Below are 21860 nucleotides of genomic sequence, written 5' to 3'. Positions count from 1 at the left end.
AGTAGATTTGTAGTTATTTTTGTATTAAAGCTCTTTCCAGTGTGTTGGCCTTGCCTCAAAAACAAAAAAGGGGGGGGGCTGGAGAGATGGCTTAGCGGTTAAGTGCTTGCCTGTGAAGCCTAAGGACCCCGGTTCGAGGCTCGGTTCCCCAGGTCCCACATTAGCCAGATGCACAAGGGGGCGCACGCGTCTGGAGTTTGTTTGCAGAGGCTGGAAGCCCTGGCGCGCCCATTCTCTCTCTCTCCCTCTATCTGTCTTTCTCCCTGTGTCTGTTGCTCTCAAATAAATAAATTAAAAAAAAATAAATAAAGACTCACATTCTATTTAAAAAAAAAAAAAAGGCAATGAAATATTTTGCCTGAAACATATATGAGCCTTTCTCAAGAAAAGAAGAAGAATGAAACAAATCTTCTGGTCCGTTCTAGGAGAATGCCATGTAGGGAAATGGCTTAAATGGCTCTGGTGGTTTTGAGTAGCATAGTTATGAACAAGAAGGCCTGAGGCTCTCCTCCCCCATCCTTTTGTTTCACACAGGGTCTCACTGTGGATCCTGCCTGGCCTCAGTTATACAGGAGATCTGGGATCATAGGTGCTTATCACTACATCCAGCACGTTTTGTCTAGTTACCATCCCCACCGCCACCATCTTGTCATGAAAAAGCTATCTTTTTAAAGAGGCAGAAGGAAAAACACTGTGTCTAAAGGCCATTATTTTGAGTGAACCAAGCCAATCTTCTTAAAGGTTGCATACTGTCTGGTTCCATTGAGATCACCTTCTCACAGTAACAAAATTACAGTGGTGGAGAACAGGTCATTTCTTCTGAGGGGTTCTGTTAGGGGATAAGATGTTCCTATGACAGGTAGTGCAAGGAAGACATTTTTTAGTGATGAGACAATTTGGTAGCCACAAATGTACCTGTGACTAAAATTTCATATAATTACACTTTCCTTCTCCTCCCCGAAGGAAAACAAAAATGGTGAAATCTGAGTGGGGTTTGAGTTTTAGTAAGTAGTATCATACCAAAGTTACTTACCTGGTTTGGGTCATATTATGATCCTATCAGACTTTGTCAGTAGAGAAATGGCGGGAAGGCAAGTACACAGGAGCACAAAGCTATTTTGCAACTTGTTGTGAGTCTGAAATTATTTCAAACTAAACAATTTCTTTTTCCTTTTAAAGAAGCACTTTAAGGGCTGAGGGTTTAGTTTATAGGTAAAAGGCTTGCTGGGCACACAGTCTGTTCCCCATCATTGTGAAACAAACAAGCAAACAAACAAGCTCCCCTGAGGATGTAATTCAGTCAGCAGAGTGCCTGCGTAGCATGCTCCTTCAGTCTGCAGCCCTGCATAAAGCCAGGCCTGACGGTGCACAGCTGTAATCCCACCACTCAGGAAGGAGAGGCAGAAGAATTAAGAGTTCAAGGTCATCCTCAAGGTATATGGCAAGTCCAAGGCCAGCCGAGGCTACTTGAGACCTTGTGTATAAAGCAGAATATAGCTGGGCATGGTGGTGCACACTTGTAATCCAGTACTTGCACTCGGGAGGCAGAGGTAGGAGGATCACTGTGAGTTTGAGGCAACCCTGAGACTACATAGTGAATTCCAGGCAGCCTGGGCTAGAGTGAGACCCTACCTCGAAAAAATTTAAACATGAGTGTGGGGAGGGGGGAGCTGGAGAGATGGCTTAGCAGTTAAGGCGCTTGCCTACAAAGCCAAAGGACCAACGTTTGATTCCCAGTACCCATGTTAAAGCCAGTTGCACAATGTGGCACAAGTGTCTGGAGTTTGTTTAAAGTGGCTGGAAGTCCTGATGCACCCATTCTCTCTATCCCTCTATCTACCTGCATCTTTCCCTCTCTCAAATAAATAAAAAAATAAAATATTTTTTTAAAAATCCAAGAAACTCCTGGGCCTGACACATCTGACACTGGGCCGAGGCAGCAGCTCAGTGGGTAAAGCACTGAGACAGTGAGAACCTTCATTCAGGTCCCAGCACCCATGTAAATGCTGGGAAGTTTTGGTGGCCTGTTTATAATTCCAGCACTTAGGAGGCTGAAATAGGGGTTCCTGGGACAGGATGGCTATCTAGACTAGCCAGATCAGTGAGCTCTGAGTTCAAGTGACAGAACCTAGCTCAATAAATAAAGTGGGGCTGGAGAGATAGCTTAGTGATTAAGGCAGTTGCTGGCAAAGCCAATGTACCCAGGTTTGATTCCCCCATACCCACATAAAGCCAGATACACAGGTTCATTTGCAGTGGCTAGAAGGCCCTGTTGTACCCGTTCTTTCTGTATCTCTAATAAATAAATAATTAAACTATTAATAAATAAGGTGGGGACACATACACATACATACATGACATGTAGTGAGTAGTCAATGGTCTCTTTGTTGCCTCCTTTAGTAGAAAGATGGACACTAGGAAAAAAGAAAAAGCAGGATTGTTTTAATTGATTTGCAGTATGTACTTAATCCAGAACTCAAAGAATTGGCCAATTGTGCTCCTAGAAGTCACTTCCTCAGCAATTGCAATTGTCTTCCCTCAAGGGAACATCCTGTTACTAAAAGTTCCTTAAAATATCTTTCAGAGTTGGGTGTGGTGGAACACAGCTTTTAGTCCTTGCCCTCAGGAGGCCGAGGTAGGAAGAATGCTGTGAGTTTGAAGCCAGCCTGGATGCAAGTGAGATTCTGCATTAAAAAAAAACAAAATCCTGGCCTGGAGAGATGGTTTAGCAGTTAAGGCCCTTGTCTGCAAAGCTAAAGGACCGAGATTCGATTCCCTAGGACCCATGTAAGCCAGATACACAAGGTGGTGCATGTGTCTGGAGTTTGTTTCCAGCAGCTAGAGGCCCTGGCATGCCCATTCTCCCTCCCTCCCTCTTTCTCTGTCTCAAACAAACTAAAATATACATTTTTTTTAAAAGCCCATGTTGGGCTGGAGAGATGGCTTAGTGGTTAAGCACTTGCCTGTGAAGCCTAAGGACCCCGGTTCAAGGCTCGGTTCCCCAGGTCCCACGTTAGCCAGATGCACAAGGGGGCACATGCGTCTGGAGTTCGTTTGCAGTGGCTGGAGGCCCTGGCACGCCCATTCTCTCTCTCTCCCTCTATCTGCCTTTCTCTCTGTGTCTGTCGCTCTCAAATAAATAAATAAATAATTAAAAATATATATATATAAAAGCCCATGTCACAGGTCTTTAATCTCAGTGCTCAGGATGCTAAAGTAGGATCACTAAGAGTTCAAGGCCAGCCTAGGGCAACAGAGTAAGTTCCAGGTCAGCCTGTGCTACAGTGAAACCCTGCCTCCCAAAAAACAAAACAACCTTTCAGGTCTGTGATACAAGCTGTTTTCCAAACCAGAAGATGGACAAGCAAGAGGGAGGTGAACTGCCATCCTGGGGCCAGGTTAGAAGGGGAACTTCTCACTGTAATCCCGTAAGAGGGCCCAGGGCCAGAGGACTGGCTGAGATACCGTTGTGGAAGCTCCTCCCCTGGCATTCTGGACTGGAGGCTTGGCCTGGGGGGGGGGGGCTGTTTTTCTCCCAAGAAATCCACAGGGCTTGGGCTATAAAACATGTGGGTCTATTCCAGTTTGTGCTTTTTGTTCACCCACAGAAAGGAGGAGGCAAGGGAGAGGGAGCCAGCTTTTCCTTCTGCACACTTACTGCATAGTCAGTGTAGGCATGTGAATACTGTCCAGGTGGGAAGCTAGGGCCACTAAACCAAAAAGGCTTCACTGAAAAAGTTAAGGAGGGTTGGGGGTGTGGCTCAGTGGGCGAGCACTTGCCTAGCTGTGGTTTCCATCCACAGCATGGGTGGGGGAGCCATCTAGGGGGATACTTGTCCAGCTTTAAATCCTGTCCAGTTTTGGAGAAAGCTGACTTCAGTTTGGCTGGATTTCTGCATCTCTGTGCTGGCATCCATGTGGCTCGTGGGCATCAGCCACTGATCCTATGGAGAAAGGTGTCCCAGTTGGTGTCCACCAGTTCTGAGTTGGTGCAGGAGGCTTATGCTAGGCATCTGCAATAAATTGTCTTCCTAGCCTGTGTCTACTTTGAAGAAGAAAAAAAAAAAAACAGGAAAAATAATTTCCTGCTTGACCTAAAATCATTTCACTTTCAGGACTGATGAGCCTTACAGGACTGGGAAGAGTGGACCCATATTGCCCAGTGTTAAGTGACACAATCTCAGTGAAATAAGCCTGTTTTGCCATGGAATTGGCTTTTTCTCTAATGATCAGTTTGAAATGTAATTTTGTGGTTCATAGCAATTATTGGTACTAATTGAAGTCAAAGGCTAGGGGTTTCTATGTTTGAGGTAGTGTTTCACTTTAGCCCAGGCTGACCAGGAATTCACTGTGTAGTCTCAGGGTGGCCTTGAACTCAAGGCTATCCTCCTACCTCAGCCTCCTGGGTGCTGGTTAAAGGCATGCACCACCACGCCTGGTTTGACAGCTAGGTTTTAATCTGCAAATGTCTATAATATCTAACGAATATAAGTTAAAATATAACTCCCTGTCCTCTGGTAGAGCAAAAACTAAATTTTCAAAATGAAAGCAAAGTTTTCCAGTTTCATGGGATCCCGAGAAGTGGGCGTCTACTTTGAGAGATCCGGATCTGGAAGTTCAAAGAACATTACAACTTGAAAACCAAGCTGTTAGAGGCCTGTGACATTCAGACTGGTGAAATGAAACCCCACACCGTGGCTTAGAGAGGACGGTGTCTTAATCCTCAACCGGTGTGTGTCTGCTTTCCTAAAGTCAACACTTGGCCAGTGCCCCAAGTCCACGTGCCATGCTAGGTCTCCTTTGCCACCTGCCACCTGCCTCTGTTCTCTCATTCCCTTGACAGAAGAAGGGTCTGTCCCCTCCCCTGTCTAAAGTCCCTATAGGGCCTCAGCACTCAAAATGCTTTGGTGTCAGGATCCCATTATAGTCTTAAAAGTTGTTGAGAACCAAGGAACTTTTGTTTATGTGAGGTACATCCATCTATGGTACTAAATTAGAAGTTAAAATGGAAAAATGTTAAGCACAGGAATATTCAAGCCCATGTTCCACTGACTCATGGTGCTATGTCACATGATATCAGTCTCTGGAATATTCTCATTCATACATTCCTGAGATAGTGAGCATGAAAAGGAAAAGTAACATTACTGGTATGAAGATAGTTTTTACTTTGTGGGAAGCTAATTTTTGAGCAATAATGTCCCTGGGATCCCTAGATATCCATGGAACATACCCTACGTTGTCTCAAGGTTAAGAAATTTCTAGACCGCACATGCACAGAAAATTTCAAATTTTATCTCACACAGGAGCTACCCTTCTGATAAAATTGTAGCATTTCTGTTCAAGAATTATAGCTAGAGTTGTAGATCAGTAGGTAGAGTGCTTGCCCAGCCACAAGTCCAGTGTAGCATACACTAAATGTGGTGGTACATGCCTGTAATCCCAGCAGTTTGGACATGGAGACAGGATGATTAGAAGTTCAAAGTCATCTTCAGCTACATAACAAGTATAGGCCAGCCTGGAATGCATGAAATCATGTCTCAAAACAAAAAAGCAACTTAACTGAGGATGTAGCTCAGTGTACGAGCAGGTCTGGAGTGCATAAAGCCCTGGGTTCCAGCCCTAGCACTGAAAGAAAAGAAAGATTTATACTATTTTAGCTAGTTAGATCTTAATAATAGTAGCTAATCAATCCAGAGGAAAATGTTTCTAATTCCAATATATGTGTATTTTTGATCATAAGGTCATTAGTCAAAGACTTTTAAATGAACGTGTATACTATAAGGATCAAATTCTCGGGGAGAAGTAGAAAAATCATGATGGAAAATTTCTGGTTCCTGAGAAAGTGAGTTCACTGGGTGGTGGTATAAAAAAGTCATGGTGGGGCTGGTGACATGGCTCAATAGTAGGTAAGTTCTCCAATCACATTCTATGCAGGTGCTCACATGATGAAAAATTTTGGAATGTAAACCTCAAAATGTCCTAGAAGCTATATATATTTTTCACAATTCATTGGGAAGAATGCAAATAGAAAATATAAAACTCATCTCCCCCTTCAGGGTATTACAAGTATCCTTTTGTAGATGTGGGTAAGGGCTTTGAGATAGATATTCCTTTCCAGAGGAAGAAATGTTTTCCTAAGTCATCACCCAAACCAGAAGCAGTTTCATCTCTCACATGAGAGAAAGTGATAAAATAAGAGAAGATATGGCTCCTACCTAGAATTTGTTTCTTAGCACTTTAAATTATCAAGAAAATTTTATAAAGCAATTCAATTTAGAATTTCTTCCAGTCTGAGGGATATACTTTTCATCTCAGAAAATTAAACTACCACAGTATATCTGTCAAAATGTTAATGAGGGGACTGGGGGATAGATGGCTTAGTTAAGACACTTGCTGGCAAAGCCAAAGGATCCAGGTTCAGTTCTCCAGTACTCACATAAAGCTGGATGCACAAGGTGGCATATGTGTCTGGAGTTCATTTGCAGTGGCTAGAGGCCCTGACATACCCATTCACTATCTGCCTCTCTCTCTTTCTCAAATAATTTTTTTTTTTTAATGTTAGTATAAGCTGGCCTTGGTGGTGCACGCCTTTAATCCCAGCACTAGGGAGGCAGAGGTAGGAGGATCACCATGAGAGCTAGGCCACCCTGAGACTACATAGTGAAGGCCAGTTTGGGTATGCATGGGTTCACTTTTCCCATGAAGGGTCTTAGCTAATCAGAAAAATTCACAAGCAGTGAGAGCTTTACATTTGAGTGGAAAATCACAGAAACTTACTAGCCCTTGAGTATGTGCGAGAATGGGATGAGATTTGTTTTTTTTTATTTGACCTGGAATTCCCTATGTAGTATCAGGTGGCATTGAACTCATGGCGATTCTCCTACCTCTGCCTCCCAAGTGCTGGGATTAAAGGTGTGTGCCACCACACCCAGCTGAGATTTGCATTTTTGCCTTACAAATTCTCCTGGACACAGTCCTCTGCCACTTGATTCTAACTCTAGGACAGCACTGATCACTCATACATCCATGTGGAATAGCCTTCTGGACCTGTGCCTGCTGCTTGTACCATGGACAGTTTTATTTCCCCTTTTATTTTTCTTTTTTTTCCCCTTTCATTTTTCAAATACTTAATCCAGTAGTGATAAACTTTGAATGTTAAAATATCATAGCAGAATAAAATAAGCTATCCAGGTAATAAATGGTGACATTCTTTTTAAAAAAATATATTTATTTATTTACTTATTTGAGTGAGAGAGAGACAGAGAAAGAGAGAGAGAGGAGAGAGAGAGGGAGAGAATGGGCACTCCAGGGCCTCCAGCCACTGCAAATGAACTCCAGATGCATGTGCCCCCTTTTGCATCTGGCTTACGTGAGTCCTGGAGAGTTGAATGGGAATCCTTTGGTTTTGCAGGCAAGCGCCTTAACCTCTAAGCCATCCCTCCAGCCCCATACTTTTAAAAAAGTATCTGTCTACAGTTCAAGATGATACTACTGGGTTCCAAATGACATCTTTGTGTCCCAGAAAGATAGAAATTTCCAGATCAATTACATAGCCATGTTTTTAAAAACGTTTTGAGGCCAAGCATGGTGGTATATGCCTTCAGTCCCAGCACTTGAGAGGTGAGGTAGGTGGATTACTGTGAGTTCGTGGCCAGCCTGGGATTACAGAGTGAGTACCAAGCCAAACTGTGCTAGTGAGACCCTACCTTGAAAAAAACAAAAATAGGGCTGGAGAGATGGCTAAGTGGTTAAGGCATCTGCCTGCAAAGCCAAAGGAACAAGGTTTGATTCCCCAGGACCCACGTACGCCCAATACACAAGGTGGTACATGCGTCTGGAGTTTGTTTACGGTGGCTGAGGGCCCTGGCACACCCATTCTCTTTCTCTCTCTCTACCTATTTCTTTCTCAAATAAATAAATAAAAATAAAAAATTTAAAAAACAGAAATAAGTAAATAATCAACATTTTGAAATTTAAAGTAGTTTTAGATTTACAGTTAAAAAAAAAAAAAACCTATGGAGAGAATAAAGAATCAGTAAATCCCACTGTTATAGTCAGCTTTTCATTGTTACCAGAAAACACCTGGCTGAGAACAGCTTGTGGGTAAAAAAAAAAAAGGTTTATTTTTGGCTTACAGACTTGAGGGGAGGCTCCCTGATGGCGGGGGGAAACAATGGCATGAGCAGACGGTGGATGTCACCCCCTGGCCAACATCAGATGGACAATAGCAACAGGAAAGTGTGCCAAACACTGGCAAGGGGAAACTGGCTATAGTACCCATCAGCCCGCCTCCAACAATACACTGCCTCTAGAAAGCGTTCATTCCCAAATTGCCTTCAGCTGGGGACCTAGCATTTGGCACACCTAAGTTTATGAGAGACATCTGAATCAAATCACCAGCTCCACCTCTACTTTACCTATTATTAACATCCTACATAATCATAGTACATTTGTTCCAACTGATGTCCCAATTCTAACACATTTTCATTAGCTAAAATTCAGATTTTTTTAGTTTTTACCTCTTTTCCCTTTTCTATTCTAGGATCCCAGGCAGGTCACCCCACTCCACTCAGTCATTTTTGTCTTGTTAGGCAACTCTTGGTTGTGACAATTTTTCAAATGTTCCTTGTTTTTGTTGGCCTTAGCAGTTTTGACACTTACTACTGGTTAGTGTTATGTCAAATGTCCCACAACTGGACCCTGTCTGGTATTTTTCTGAGTAGACTGGTGTTTTATGTTTCAATAGGATGGTCACAGAGGGGAAGTGCCATTCCCATCATATCCACCCAAGGGTACATTCTATCAACATGACTAATCACCACTGGCCAGATCCTTGACTGACCTGGCTGAGGTAGCCTTTGTCATTTTCTCCATTCTGCATTTTCCTTCCTTCCTTCCTTTTCTGTGTGCAGCCTACACTGAAGGACTGGGAAGTTAGACTCTAATTACTCAAGGAAGGACTAGCCACATAGTCTACTGAAATTCTTGTGGGAAGCTTGCCTGTTATCCTCCATTCATTTGGTATAGTACTTTTATCAATGTGGAATTAAAATTTTTTTCAGGGCTGGAGAGATTGCTTAGTGGTTAAGCGCTTGCCTGTGAAGCCTAAGGACCCAGGTTCTAGGCTTGATTCCCCAGGACCCACGTTAGCCAGATGCACAAGGGGGCGCATACATCTGCAGTTCGTTTCCAGTGGCTGGAGGGCCTGGCACACCCATTTTTTTTTTCTCTCTCTCTCTCAAATAAATGAAAATAAACCCAAAAATTTTTTGTTTATTTATTTATTTGACAGCAATAGACAGAGAAAGAGAAAGAGGCAGAGAGAGAGAGAGAATGGGCGCGCCAGGTCTTCCAGCCACTGCAAACAAACTCCAGACACGTGCGCCCCCTTGTGCATCTGGCTAACGTGGGTCCTGGGGAATTAAGCCTCGAACCGGGGTCCTTAGGCTTCACAGGCATGTGCTTAACCTCTAAGCCATTTCTCCAGCCCAAAAAATTTTTTTAAACTTTTTTTCAATAATTAGTTTTCAGTAATTTTTCAAGTTTATTATAAATAGGGATTATAATGTTCTATAAATGCATTTCCTTTTTATTTACATGTTTCAAAAAGAGTCTCCTTTTTGAATCTTTTATTGTGAATAAACTTTCTTTCTGTAATTCTCGTATGGGAAGGCTCTACCACATAGATCAGCCCCCTTTTTTGTTTGTTTGGTTTTGTTTTTTTGAAGTAGGGTCTCATTTTAGCCCAGACTAACTTAGAATTTACTATGCAGTCTCAGGCTGACCTTAAACTCATGCCCATCCTCCCACCTGAAAGGTATGTGCTGCTGCTCCCGGCCAACCCATATATTATATAACATCTCTTTCTTCTATTTAAGAATTCATGATGATATAAATAGTTCTATAGTTCCTTAATTACATGATTTCTCTATATAATATTGGTTGAATAACTGCATCAGTATCTTCTTTTTTTAAGTTAAATTAAATTTTTTATTGACAACTTCCATAATTGTAAACAATATCCCATGGTAATTCCCTCCCTTCCCCCACTTTCCCCTTTGAAACTCCACTCCATCATATCCCCTCCCTTTCTCAGTCTCTCTTTTATTTCGATGTCATGATCATTTTCCCCTATTATGATGGTCTCATGTAGGTAGTGTCAGGCTTGGTGAGGTCATGAATATCCAGGCTATTTTGTGTCTGGAGGAGAACATTGTAAGGAGTCCTACCCTTCCTTTGGCTCTTACATTCTTTCTGCCACCTCTTTTGCAATGGACCTTGAGCCTTGGAAGGTGTGATAGGGATATAGCAGTGCTGAGCACTCCTCTGTCACTTCTTATCAGCACCATGGTGCCTTTTGGGTCATCCCAAGGTCACCACCATCTGAAAAGAGAAGCTTCTCTAACCAAAAGTGAGAGTAGCATCAATATATGGGTATGAACATTAAAAGAGGTACTTGCTGGGCAGTTTGGTAAGCATAGTAAATACATTTAGCCAGACACCAGCAGACATTACACCCCTGGGGCTCATGGCTACCCCTGTTGTAGTTTTTCAGTACCAGGGATGTATTCCTTCCCATGGAGTGGGCCTTTAGTCAAATTAGAGGGTGGTTGGTTTCCCCCATAACAGACATGCCACTATTGCACCTGTTGGCTCGCCTGGCTGGCCACATACACAGTTTGCAGTGTCCACTGTTGAGTATCTTCACTGGTGCTTTCTCTCTCACACATTGAACTGCATGCAGTGTGGCTTTTTCCAGCTTTCTGTCAGCTGGCCTACATGGAGGAGGCTTTCAGCTCAGCTCCAGTGGATTTCTCAGTGGCCTTGCAGTCCAAGTATGTGGAGGGTTCAGCAATAAGGTCTTATCGTCTATTCCTGGTGGGAAACCAAGGTCCTTGGCAATGGCCTATAATGTTTCAGGGACATCAGGGACCTCCCTGGCCAACAACTCACTGGAAGGTATCCCATCCCTGGCACTGAAAATTTTCTAGTAACAATCTATGGCTCCTGAGTGTTCCATTGTCCAAAAGAGTAGGTTTCCATATGACTTATTTACCTTTACTCAATCTCTTCTCCTGACCTCACTTAAGCCTTTTCACCCTCATTAATCTGTTCTTCTACTTACATATATACAATACTATCTTATTAAGTGCCCCCCCTTCTATTCCCTTTCTATCTCCTTTCTAGTTTACTGGCCTCTGCTACTGAGTTTTCTTCCTACTCACATAGAAGTTCAAACATTTGTAGCTAGCATGTCCACATAGGAGAGAGAACCTGTGATGTTTGGTTTTCTGGGCATGGGGTTACTTCACTTGGTATAATCCTTTCCAGATCCATCCATTTTCCTGCAGATTTCTTAACTTCATTTTTCTTTGCTGCTGAGTAGAACTCCGTTGTGTAAATGTGCCACATCTTCATTATCTACCAATATCTTCTTTAGCTAAGACCTTGTTCCTGGGATGAAATACTGACCAAAAGCAGCTGATGGGAGGAAAGGTGGTTTTTTTTTTTGGTTGTTGTTTTTTGTGGGTTTTTTTTTAGTATTTTATTTATTGGAGAAAGAGATAAAGAAGGAAAAAGGCAGACAGAAAGAATGGGTGTGTCAGGACCTCCAGCCACTGCAAATGCACTTCAGACACATGTGCCACCTTGTGCATCAGGAATTTGTGGATACTGGGGAACTGAAGCCTGGATCCTTAGTCTTCTCTGGCAAGTACCTTAACCTCTAACCCATCTTCCTAGCCTGGAGGAATGGTTTTATCTTGGCTTACATTCTTGAGGGGAAACATCACGATGGCAGAGCAGAAACAGAAGCTGGACATCATTTCTGCCGCAGCAGGTGGAAACAGCAGCAGGAGTATCTCAATGTAGATTCTTAAAAATTTATTTCAAGTGTCAAGCTTGTTCATTTTTCTAGTTGTTTCAGCTTTGGCCATTAGGGACAATACTGATGCAAGATACTGGGGTTCAGGGAGGGCCTGTGAACCCCAAAATTTAGATGCTTATCTGATTGGTAAAGAATTGATAAAGTGAACATCAAGAAGGATAAATTATTAATTATAAGGTATATTATAGGGGGAATTAAGATCCAGGGAGTAGGTTAGCTGAAAGACTCAAACCAGGAGATGGAGATAGACAGAATTTCCATCCGGGGCTAAAAAGGCTCTAGAGAGGGCACATATACCCACATGTAGAAGGCAAAGCATAAAAATGAAGAGGTCCCCTTTATATAAAAAACAGAGAGGAAATTTAAAAATAGCAGAGGGAGCAGGGGTGGTGGCTTATGCCTTTAATCCCAGCATTTAGGAGGCAGAGGTAGGAGGATTACCGTGAGTTCAAGGCCACCCTTAGCCTCCATAGTGAATTCCAGGTCAGCCTGGGATAGAGTGAGACCCTACGTCGAAAAAAAAAAAAAAAAAAAAGCAGAGGGGCCTGGAGGGAAGGCTTAGCAGTTAAGGTGCTTGCCTGTGAAGTCTAAGGACCCAGGTTCAACTCTTCAGAATCTATGTAAGCCTGATGCACAAGGTCATGCATGCTCACAAGGTGGTGAATGCTCTGGAGTTTGGTTGCAGTGGCTAGAAGCTCTGGGGTGCCAATTCTCCCCCCGCACACAAATAGTGGAGGATATAAAGATCAAAGACCATACACATAACATACAAACACAAAAAAAAGCATCCCAAACAAGACACGTGTAGAAGGCAAGCAGGAAAATACCCAAGCAGAAGGAAGTGCTCTACAGACTTACACCCTGTGGTGTTCAGACAAAAGTACAGGAAGAAAGGGCTTTCTAACAAAGCTCGGAGCCTTCATGTGGATCAGTCATCCTATTAGGATGAGCCTTGTTATGAGACTCAGATGTGTAAGGAAAGACCTAACTGGTTGTGGACTCAAGGGGCTGGCTGGGAAGAGCCAAGACTTGATTGGTTCTTATACTCAAGGTCTTAGCTGAGGAAGAAGCCAGAAGCTCCTGTTGGGGAGTGATGCTTGAAGCCCTGTTGGATGAACCTTGATCAGAAGTGGGTCCTTACCAGAGCAGGCCTGGTGGCACCTCCTTGGTGTTGTTTGTTTTGTTTCGTTTTGTTTGGGGGAGGGGATTTATCCCTGTCTGACTGTCTGTAAATGGCTGCCATGCTCTTGGTTCTGCTTCCCTGTCAGTTGGCCCCGTCTCTGACCAGCCCCACAGCTGCTTGTGTGTGTAGCTGAGATGTTCCTGTTACAGTGAGCTCAGGCTCGTCTTAGTCTTTCCTGCTCTGACCTGAGACGTGGCCATTTTCCCAGCAGTCAAAATCTTGGTAAAACTTTCTATTTAAAATTAATAAATTTGTATCGTTCATTTTCAAGATGCCGTGGAACCTCTGAAATGATAAAGAATTTCTTCATTTTTTTTTAAATTATTTATTTATTTATTTGAGAGCGACAGACACAGAGAGAAAGACAGATAGAGGGAGAGAGAGAGAATGGGCACGCCAGGGCTTCCAGCCTCTGCAAACGAACTCCAGACGCGTGCGCCCCCTTGTGCATCTGGCTAACGTGGGACCTGGGGAACCGAGCCTCGAACCGGGGTCCTTAGGCTTCACAGGCAAGTGCTTAACCACTAAGCTATCTCTCCAGCCCAAGAATTTCTTCATTTGACATAATGTCTTCTCTTCTGTTAGTTACAATGCCTCATGCTTATAGAAAATTTTCTTGTGAATGGATTAATTTTTATTATTAAAAATAAATTTGAAGGGCTGGAGAAATGACTTAGTAGTTAAAGCGTTTGCCTCTGAAGCCTAAGGACCCAGGTTCAGTTCCCCAGTACCCACATAAGCCAGATGCACAAGGTGACACATATCTCTGGAGTTTGTTTGCAATGAATGGCTAGAGGCCCTGGCACGCCCATTCTCTCTTTCCCTCTGTCTTCTGTCTTGTTCTTTCTCTCTTAAATAAAATAAGTAAATTTTAAAAATGAAATGTTTTTTTAATTGCTGGATGTTGGTGGTGCACACCTTTAATCCCAGCACTTGGGAGGCAGAAGTAGGAGGATTGCTGTGAGTTCGAGGCCAGCCTGAGGCTACATAGTGAATTCCAGGTCAGCTTGAGCTAGAATGAGACCTTACCTCCAAAAAAAAAAAAAAAAAGGATTTGAGGAATGGGGAGATGGCTCAGTGGTTAAGCCTGCTTACCAGAGTTCAACTGCCCTGCAATCATGTAAAGCCAGATGCAAAATGGCACATGCATCTGTGATCCCAACACATGGTAGGGAGCCAGGAGAGTCAGGAGGCTTGTGGGCTAGCAAGCTTGGCACACACAAAATGAAGTGGCAAAATCAAAATAACAAGGGAGACCCTGTCTCAAGCAGGATGAAGGAGAGAACAGAACACTCCAAGAGTGTGCTATGGCATGTGCACAAACACATAATTTAAAAAATGATTCACGGACTGGAGAGATGGCTTAGCGGTTAAGGCACCTGCAAAGCCAAAGGACCCAGGTTAAATTCCCCAATACCCATGTGATGCCAGATGCACAAGATGGCACAAGCATCTGGAGTTTGTCTGCAGTGGCTACTGGCCCTGGTCTGCCTATTCTCTCTCCCCCCCTCTCAAATAAATTAATAAAATTTGAAAAAAATGAAATGAAATGATTCATCTCAACAGATCATTTGTAATTTAAAAAATCTCTGTGGATTTCAGATGCACAAAGTGGTACATGCATCTGGAGTGCAATTGCCAGGGAAAGAGGCCCTGGCATATATTCTCTCTCTCTCCTTTATTCACAAATAAGTAATTAAAAATATTTCTTAAAAACTGTATCACTTGGGCAGGGGAGATGGTTCAGTGGATAAAAGTACTTGCTTGCAAACCCCAGTGGCCCGGGTTCAATTCCCTAGCACCCGAATAAAGCCAGATGCACAAAGTGCCACGTGTCATGAGTTCAAGTGCATTGGCAGGAGGGCATGGTACACCCATTCTCATTTTCTCTCTCTCTCTTTCTCTGCTGCTGCTTTCTCTCAAATAAAAAGTATTTAAAATAAATAAATAAAAATCAATTTATGGCTTTTATTCTGCTTTTTCTGGTACTCTAAAATGTACATAACATAGTGACATAGGACATTTTGTGGGATATTAAGCAAGAGGATTGGATGAGCCTCAGAACTGCTTTTCTTGGTACTGTTTCCAGTGAGTCTTATCTCTATGCAATAATTTAAGTCTAAGCGACACTGCTTTCTTCCCCTAATATCTCAGCTTTCAGAATCTGAATAAATATAACAGCTGCCTTCTGGATGCGAGGCTGCCTTGCTCTGGGCAACCCATTTGATGTGCCCCATTATTGTCTGTCTGTGTTTGTACGTTGCTGTGATGTTTCTGTTATAATGAACTCAGGCTCGCCCTATGTCTTTCCTCCTGAGGATCTGAGACTTGGCCATTTTCCCAGGAGTCAAAATCTTGGTAACTATTCTATTTAAAATTAGTATTTTTTAGTTTCAAGATGCCTTCGAACCTCTGCACTGCCTCACCCAGGTTTGTTTTTCTGTGGCCTGCACACCTGTAGATTAACTTCAGTTTGGGCTTGAAGCCCTGAGCCAAGAAATCAAAGCAGGCAGAGCCGCCAATTTCAGGCAGGGGCAGCCGGTTCCTCTGTCCTGAGTCTCACCTGTGTCCTTCCCCTCCAGGTCTGACGGAGACAGCGGTCTTCAGCTGTGAAGCCCACAATGGCAAAGGGCTGACCATGTCCAAGGGTGGGCAGATCAACATCAAGGGTAAGCAGGAAGGCCCCAAACCCTCCCAAACATCCTGGCGCCTGCAGGGGGGCACGGGGGTAATGCCACCTGCCAGAGCTGAGTGAGTCCTGGCTTGCTCCTGGTTTTCTGTGTGACCTTGGACAAGTCCCTTCCTCTCTCTCGTGGGTTTCAGTGTTCCTTTATGAAAAATGGGGATAGTTATAAAATCCACCTACCACTGAGGCTCAGTAATTCCATGGAAGTGAAGGCACTCACCCCACTACCTGGCATGTACCAGTCTTCGCTGAGCTTCAGGTAGTTTAGTGTTGTTTACTCAAAAAGAAAGTAAGCAAAAATGTTTACTTTTGATCCCGTTAACTTCTGTTTTCACCGTTTCCTGTGCACGTGTCCTCATTAATCCTTGCAGAGCTGGCTTGGAGCCCTGAGCCCAAGCTCTCTCCTACCTGGCTCACTGGAGCCGGACCCAGTCTTTGCCAGTTGCTGACCCGTGGGGAGGGAAAGGGAGCTGAGAGCTGGTGGGTGGGAGGGGCTTTCCCACATGGCCCCGCCCCTAGCCATCTTTCCCAAATCTCCCTCCTCTGGCTTCCTCAGAGCTTGCATTTCACTGGATCTGAACTTGCTTAGTGGGAATCCCAGGCTGGTGTTTGAAGGACTCTCAGGCTGTGGAGGACTGAGTAATCAACATCACGTTAACCAAAAACCTGAAAGGAAAAGCAAACCTACCAGCAAATAGGACCTTCTTGTCCTCTGGTCTCTTTCCCTATCATCCTCCTTACTAGAAATTCAAACACACTTTGGTTTCCTTTTTTGTTTTATTTTTTGAGGTAGGATCTTGCTCTAGCCCAGGCTGACCTGGAATTCACTATGTATTCTCAGGCTGCCCTCCTCCTACCTCAGTCTCCCGGGTGCTGGGATTAAAGGCTTGTGCCACTGCTGGATGGTTTACATTTGATCATTAGAAATTGAGGAGTGCCAGGAATCCCACTGAGGAGGGCCCTCAGTGGAGTGGGGGCAGGGAGGAGGGAAATGATGGTATCAACATATGATGTGTCCATACAGTTTCTACTTAATAAAAATAAACAAACAAGTAAATGAATAAAAGAAATTGAGGAGTAATATTGGGTTCCTGTTTATTTCCTCTTATCCCAGAGGAATCAATACAAGGAAAAAGCAGACATGTTTAATCTTGTGTCAAAGGCTGGGAATGCACAGAGATGTGAAACTGCAAAACAAGTTGTGATCATAGGTTCTGATTTTAGATTCAGCAAATCAGCTGGCTGAAGATTATGAAAAGGCATTTTGTAAAAGCTCATTGCAATTAAAAACAAAGAGCAAACTAAAAGTGATTACTGGAGAAAGTGTGCAACTTCCTTTTTTAAAAAAAAATTCCATTATTGCAAATTTCTAAACATATGTTGGCAATTTCAGAAATCCATGAGTGTGTGTAAACTTGTAAAGACCTTTTCCTAAGCTATAAACATCCTGAGGTCCAAAAGTATAAAAAAGTTAAAAAATATAAAACAGCATGGTGAGGTGGTGCACGTCTTTCATCTCCACACTGGGGAGGCTGAGATAGGAGGATGAGTTCAAGGCCAGCCTGGGGGCTACAGTGAGCTCCAGGTCAGCCAGGGCTGGAGTAAGGCTTTGCCTCAACAACAGCAAAAGTGTGTAAACAGAGACTCATTTGATTTTATGCTTCACAGAAAATCCCAGCCAAAACTTTTTCTTTTTTATTTATTTGAGAGAGAGGCAGGAAGAGAGAAAGAGAGAGGGAAAGAAAATGGTCATGACAGGGCCTTCAGTTGCTGCAAATGAATTCCAGACTCATGCACCATCTTGTGCATCAGGCTTACATGGGTCTTGGGAAATCAGACTTGGGTCCTTTGGCTTTGCAGGCAAATGCCTTAACCACCAAGCCATTTCTCTAACCCTCTTTTTTTTTTTTTTTTCCTGAATATCAATCTTGTTTCTAAAACTTGTGGTATATTGTTTGTTTGAGATAGAACCTCTTGTAGCTTAGGCTAGCCTCAAACAAGATATGCAGCTAAAATGATCTTGAACCTTCTCTTGACTTCATCTTCAAAGTGCTGAGTGCTTGATCTTTGTTTTTGTTTTTTGTTTTTTGTTTTTTGTTTTTTTGTTTTTTTGAGGCAGGTTCTTGCTTTAGCCCAGGCTGACCTAGAACTCACTATGTAGTCTCAGGCTGGCCTTGAACTCACAGCAATCCTCTTACTTCTGCCTCCGACTGCTGGGATTAGAGGTGTGTGCTGAGCAAAACTTGTGTTATTGATTTACATTTATTTTAAAATTTCTGTCAGAGCAACCAAGACTCCTTCCATGTCAGCTGTTGCTGCGTTACTGTGTGTGGTCCGATTTTGATCTAGAAAGGCAGGTTGTTTTGGGTGAGCCCACAAGTAGCCTGCCTAGAGAATTGAGCTGAACAGTATTCTGACTGTTCACCACTCAGCAAGCTGCAGTGCTCCTGGGAACACTCAAAATCCTGCACACGGACACAGCACACTCTTAATGTGCGTCCAGCCGCCCGCTCCGTCTCTTGTCATTCCGTCACCACCCTCACTGCCACCCAGCACAGCTCACATACCCGATGACTTCATTCTCTCCCTCACGACAGCCCACAGAACACTGTTACTACTGTAATCCCCACTTACACAAGAGGGAACTGTGCTTAGAGCAGGCATGTCCTAGTGAGGGACCCAAAGTCTGGAGTCAGGTGGACCTGAGTTCAAATCCCTGTTCTATTACCTATAATCCATTTGTAGCTTACAATAAAATTTTAATTTCTCTGTCCAGTTTCTTCATCTCATCTGTAAATAGGGACTGTGAGAATAGCTTTCTAATAGAGTTCTAATAATAATTAAATGAATCCTTACATATATGTAAGGATTCTCACGTTGTATGTGAGAATGTCAACCTCCTTTTCCACCTAATCCTCCTTTCTTCTTCGTTTCCTTTCCCTCTCTCCATGCTCTCCTTCTCATCCTTCTCCTCCTTGTTATTTAGAGACAGGGTCTCTGTGACACAGGCTGGCCTTAAATTTGTAGCAGTTTCTCATAACTCAACCTCCAAGATGCTAAAACTAAAGGTGTGAGCCATGCCCAGCAGCCATCATTTCTTACATGTAATTATTATGAAAACTTAATTTAGTGTAAAAGAGATAAGATTCTACAAACTTTAATCTTTAGATTCTAACTAAAACAATTTTCTTCCAAGATAGGCCCATAGTCATTGTGCATTTATTATTATAGACACTTACCTTTTCCCCAGGGATGCAGTTGGATTTTCTTTTAGTAGCTCTCACCCATCAAGAGGTCTGGAAAACTTCTCTCTCTCTCTCTCTCTCCCTTCATTCCTACCTTCCCTGCCTTCTTGGCACAGGTGTTCTTTCTTATAAGTGAATAGCAATGGGGTCTCCATCACTGGGCTGTGTTCTCCATGAGGGCAGACAGGTCTTGAGTCACACACAGTAGGGCTGAGAGCCAGGCATTGTGGCACATGGCTTTAGTCCCAGCAGTTGGGAGGCAGAGGTAGGAGGATTGCTATGAGTTCAAGGCCAGCCTACATAGTATATTCCAGGTCAGCCTGAGCTCAGGTGAGGCCCTGCCTCAAAAAACCACAAACAAACGACAACAACAAAAATTTTTAAGTGGGGTTGAGAACATGCACTTAGTGAAGGACATCCATGTGTCTAGGTCCTTTTCTAGCCACATGGTCTCTCTCTGGTGGGCAGAAAGATGGATCTGTGTTCCACTTGTCAGGTCCAGGAAGTATCATCCATCAGAAGACTTTCCCAAGTCCTAACTAAACAAAACAGACATGATACAGATGATTTGTTTGGTAGCTGTGGCCTCCTGTGGTTTATAACTGTGTTTGTACATGTGTGTCTTTGTTTTTATGTAGCAATTCCCTCTCCTCCAACTGAAGTCCGTGTTCACAACAGCACAGCACATAGCATCCTGATCTCCTGGGTCCCTGGCTTTGATGGCTACTCCCCATTCAGGAACTGCAGCATTCAGGTGAGATGGAGAGGGAAGGAGCTGATTAGTGTTCTGTGAGGCTATCTGAGTCTTCTGCCTACCAAGAACGAGCACTGAAGGCATCTTGCCACTTCTGTTCACAACCTTTGTTCTCCTCCAATCAGTGTCTAACATCATGCACTGGTTTGGTGTCCATGATGCAGCTTTAAGGTCCAGGACTCAAACAGAAGAGAAAAATTTCTAAGGAACTGCATGAGACCAGAGAGAATTAATTTTTACAGAGTCACATCCCTAAATGAGAGTTTGCTTGTGACCAAGAAGTCAGAGACGAGGTACCCCTCACCCACAGTGTGGCTCTTCCTGGTCGGTGCTGTTAAAGGTAGTTTATCCCTTAGCCACTGTCATCTGGGAATTACAGATTTTATAGAGGTTTTAGCTCTTTTTAACCATTATCTAAAATCGGTATGAAACAATACTGACAGAAATACACGTTAGTCATCCCCAAATGGTACCTTGTCATGATGTAGGCTCTGCTCTTGAGTATTCCTTTCATGAAAATGGAAATAGGAGCAATAACACTACTACACTACTGTTTACCGAGTGCCCACAGTGGCCAAGGGACTCTATGGATAGTATCTTACTTGAAACACAGCAGCACTGCAGGCTCAGAACACTTACCCAGCTTGGAACCGAGGCCCAGAGTGATCTGACTGACACCAACTACCTGCTCCCCAGTCAGGTGAGGCCTGGTGTGTGGGAGCCTTTATCTGTCACCCAGCTACCGTCCACTGACTAGCTGAGTGTCTTTTTGCCTGGGCCTTTATATTACAGTAGGAATAGACTTATTCTGTTTCCCAAATGCCTGATTTTACTCATTAAAAACATGTTAACCTAACACAGGCCAATCATACCAACTAAGTTTGGAGCAGTGTATTCCAAAGAATTTTGTGTTGACAACCAGATGTTTTCAATTCTAACTGGAATTAATTTCTCTGCCCTTGGTTTGGTGCCTCTTACTCTTATCTAGCAGCTGTTCCTTTCTCTGAGAAATGAAAATATGTATTATCCCCCAGATAGCCTCTGTCCTCACCCCACCACCCCCAGCACTAGTTAATTCTTACCCAGCATCATTTTACAAACCTTGCCAGTACTTGTAAGTATTAGGAAGTCCTAGTGCGTCTATAGTCCCTCACCAGGGAAGTCTTCCTTTTGGAAAGTCCTATTAAAAAATATATATACTCCACATCCTAGAACACTCACTTAAAGTATGCAATTCAGTGGTTCCAGAATGTTTGCAGAATTATGCAACCATCACCACCTATGTCATAATTATGTCTATTTTAAGAGATACTGATTGTTGTCTACTTATGGTAGCTCTTGTTGGTTGTTTTGATATCAGTAAACTACTGGAGTTTTTTTTTTTAATTTTTATTTATTTATTTATTTGAGAACGACAGACACAGAGAGAAAGACAGATAGAGGGAGAGAGAGAGAATGGGCGCGCCAGGGCTTCCAGCCTCTGCAAACGAACTCCAGACGCGTGCGCCCCCTTGTGCATCTGGCTAACGTGGGACCTGGGGAACCGAGCCTCGAACTGGGGTCCTTAGGCTTCACAGGCAAGCGCTTAACCGCTAAGCCATCTCTCCAGCCCTGGAGTTTTTTACAATGAGTGGAAAGTATTTCTTCTTCTATTTCTTGGAGGACTTTGTGAAAAATGGGCATTAATTCTTCTTTAGATGTTAATAAAATTCACCAGCAAAGCCATCTTGGCCTGCACATTTCTTTGTGGGAATATTTAAATATTAGCTCAGCATTTTTATTTGGTATACTTCTATTAAGCCAGTTTGGTTCTTCTTGTATCAATTTTGGAAGTTTATATGTTTCTAGGAATTTAATTTTACAACTAAGTTATCTAAATTGTGGCTATATAATTGTTCATAGTATTACATTATATTCCTTTTTTCATTCGCTACGGTTAATAATAACATCTCTCCTTTCATTCCTGATTTCTTAATTATAATTAATTAATTGTCGCAATGCTAGGAATAAAATCCTGGACCCTGCACATGCTAGGACAATACCACCATGTCATTTCTGATTTAGTAATTTTTTTCCAGGTAGAGTGTTGCTTTGGCACATGCCGA

The 21860-nt window shown here is 43.1% G+C and overlaps 1 protein-coding gene across 1 annotated transcript in view; it reads left to right on the top strand.

Annotated features, from left to right (window-relative positions):
- Mertk (MER proto-oncogene, tyrosine kinase) overlaps positions 1-21860 on the top strand; it is a 136734-nt gene that overhangs the window by 49346 nt on the left and 65528 nt on the right. The window contains exons 5-6 of the mRNA XM_045147566.1: positions 15653-15739; positions 19640-19755. Of these exons, the coding sequence (XP_045003501.1) occupies positions 15653-15739; positions 19640-19755 (203 nt within the window). The remainder of the gene's footprint in view (positions 1-15652; positions 15740-19639; positions 19756-21860) is intronic.

This window comes from Jaculus jaculus, chromosome 4, assembly GCF_020740685.1.
Source record: "Jaculus jaculus isolate mJacJac1 chromosome 4, mJacJac1.mat.Y.cur, whole genome shotgun sequence".
NCBI classification, from domain to species: domain Eukaryota; kingdom Metazoa; phylum Chordata; class Mammalia; order Rodentia; family Dipodidae; genus Jaculus; species Jaculus jaculus.
This window is presented reverse-complemented; position numbering and strand designations above follow the sequence as displayed.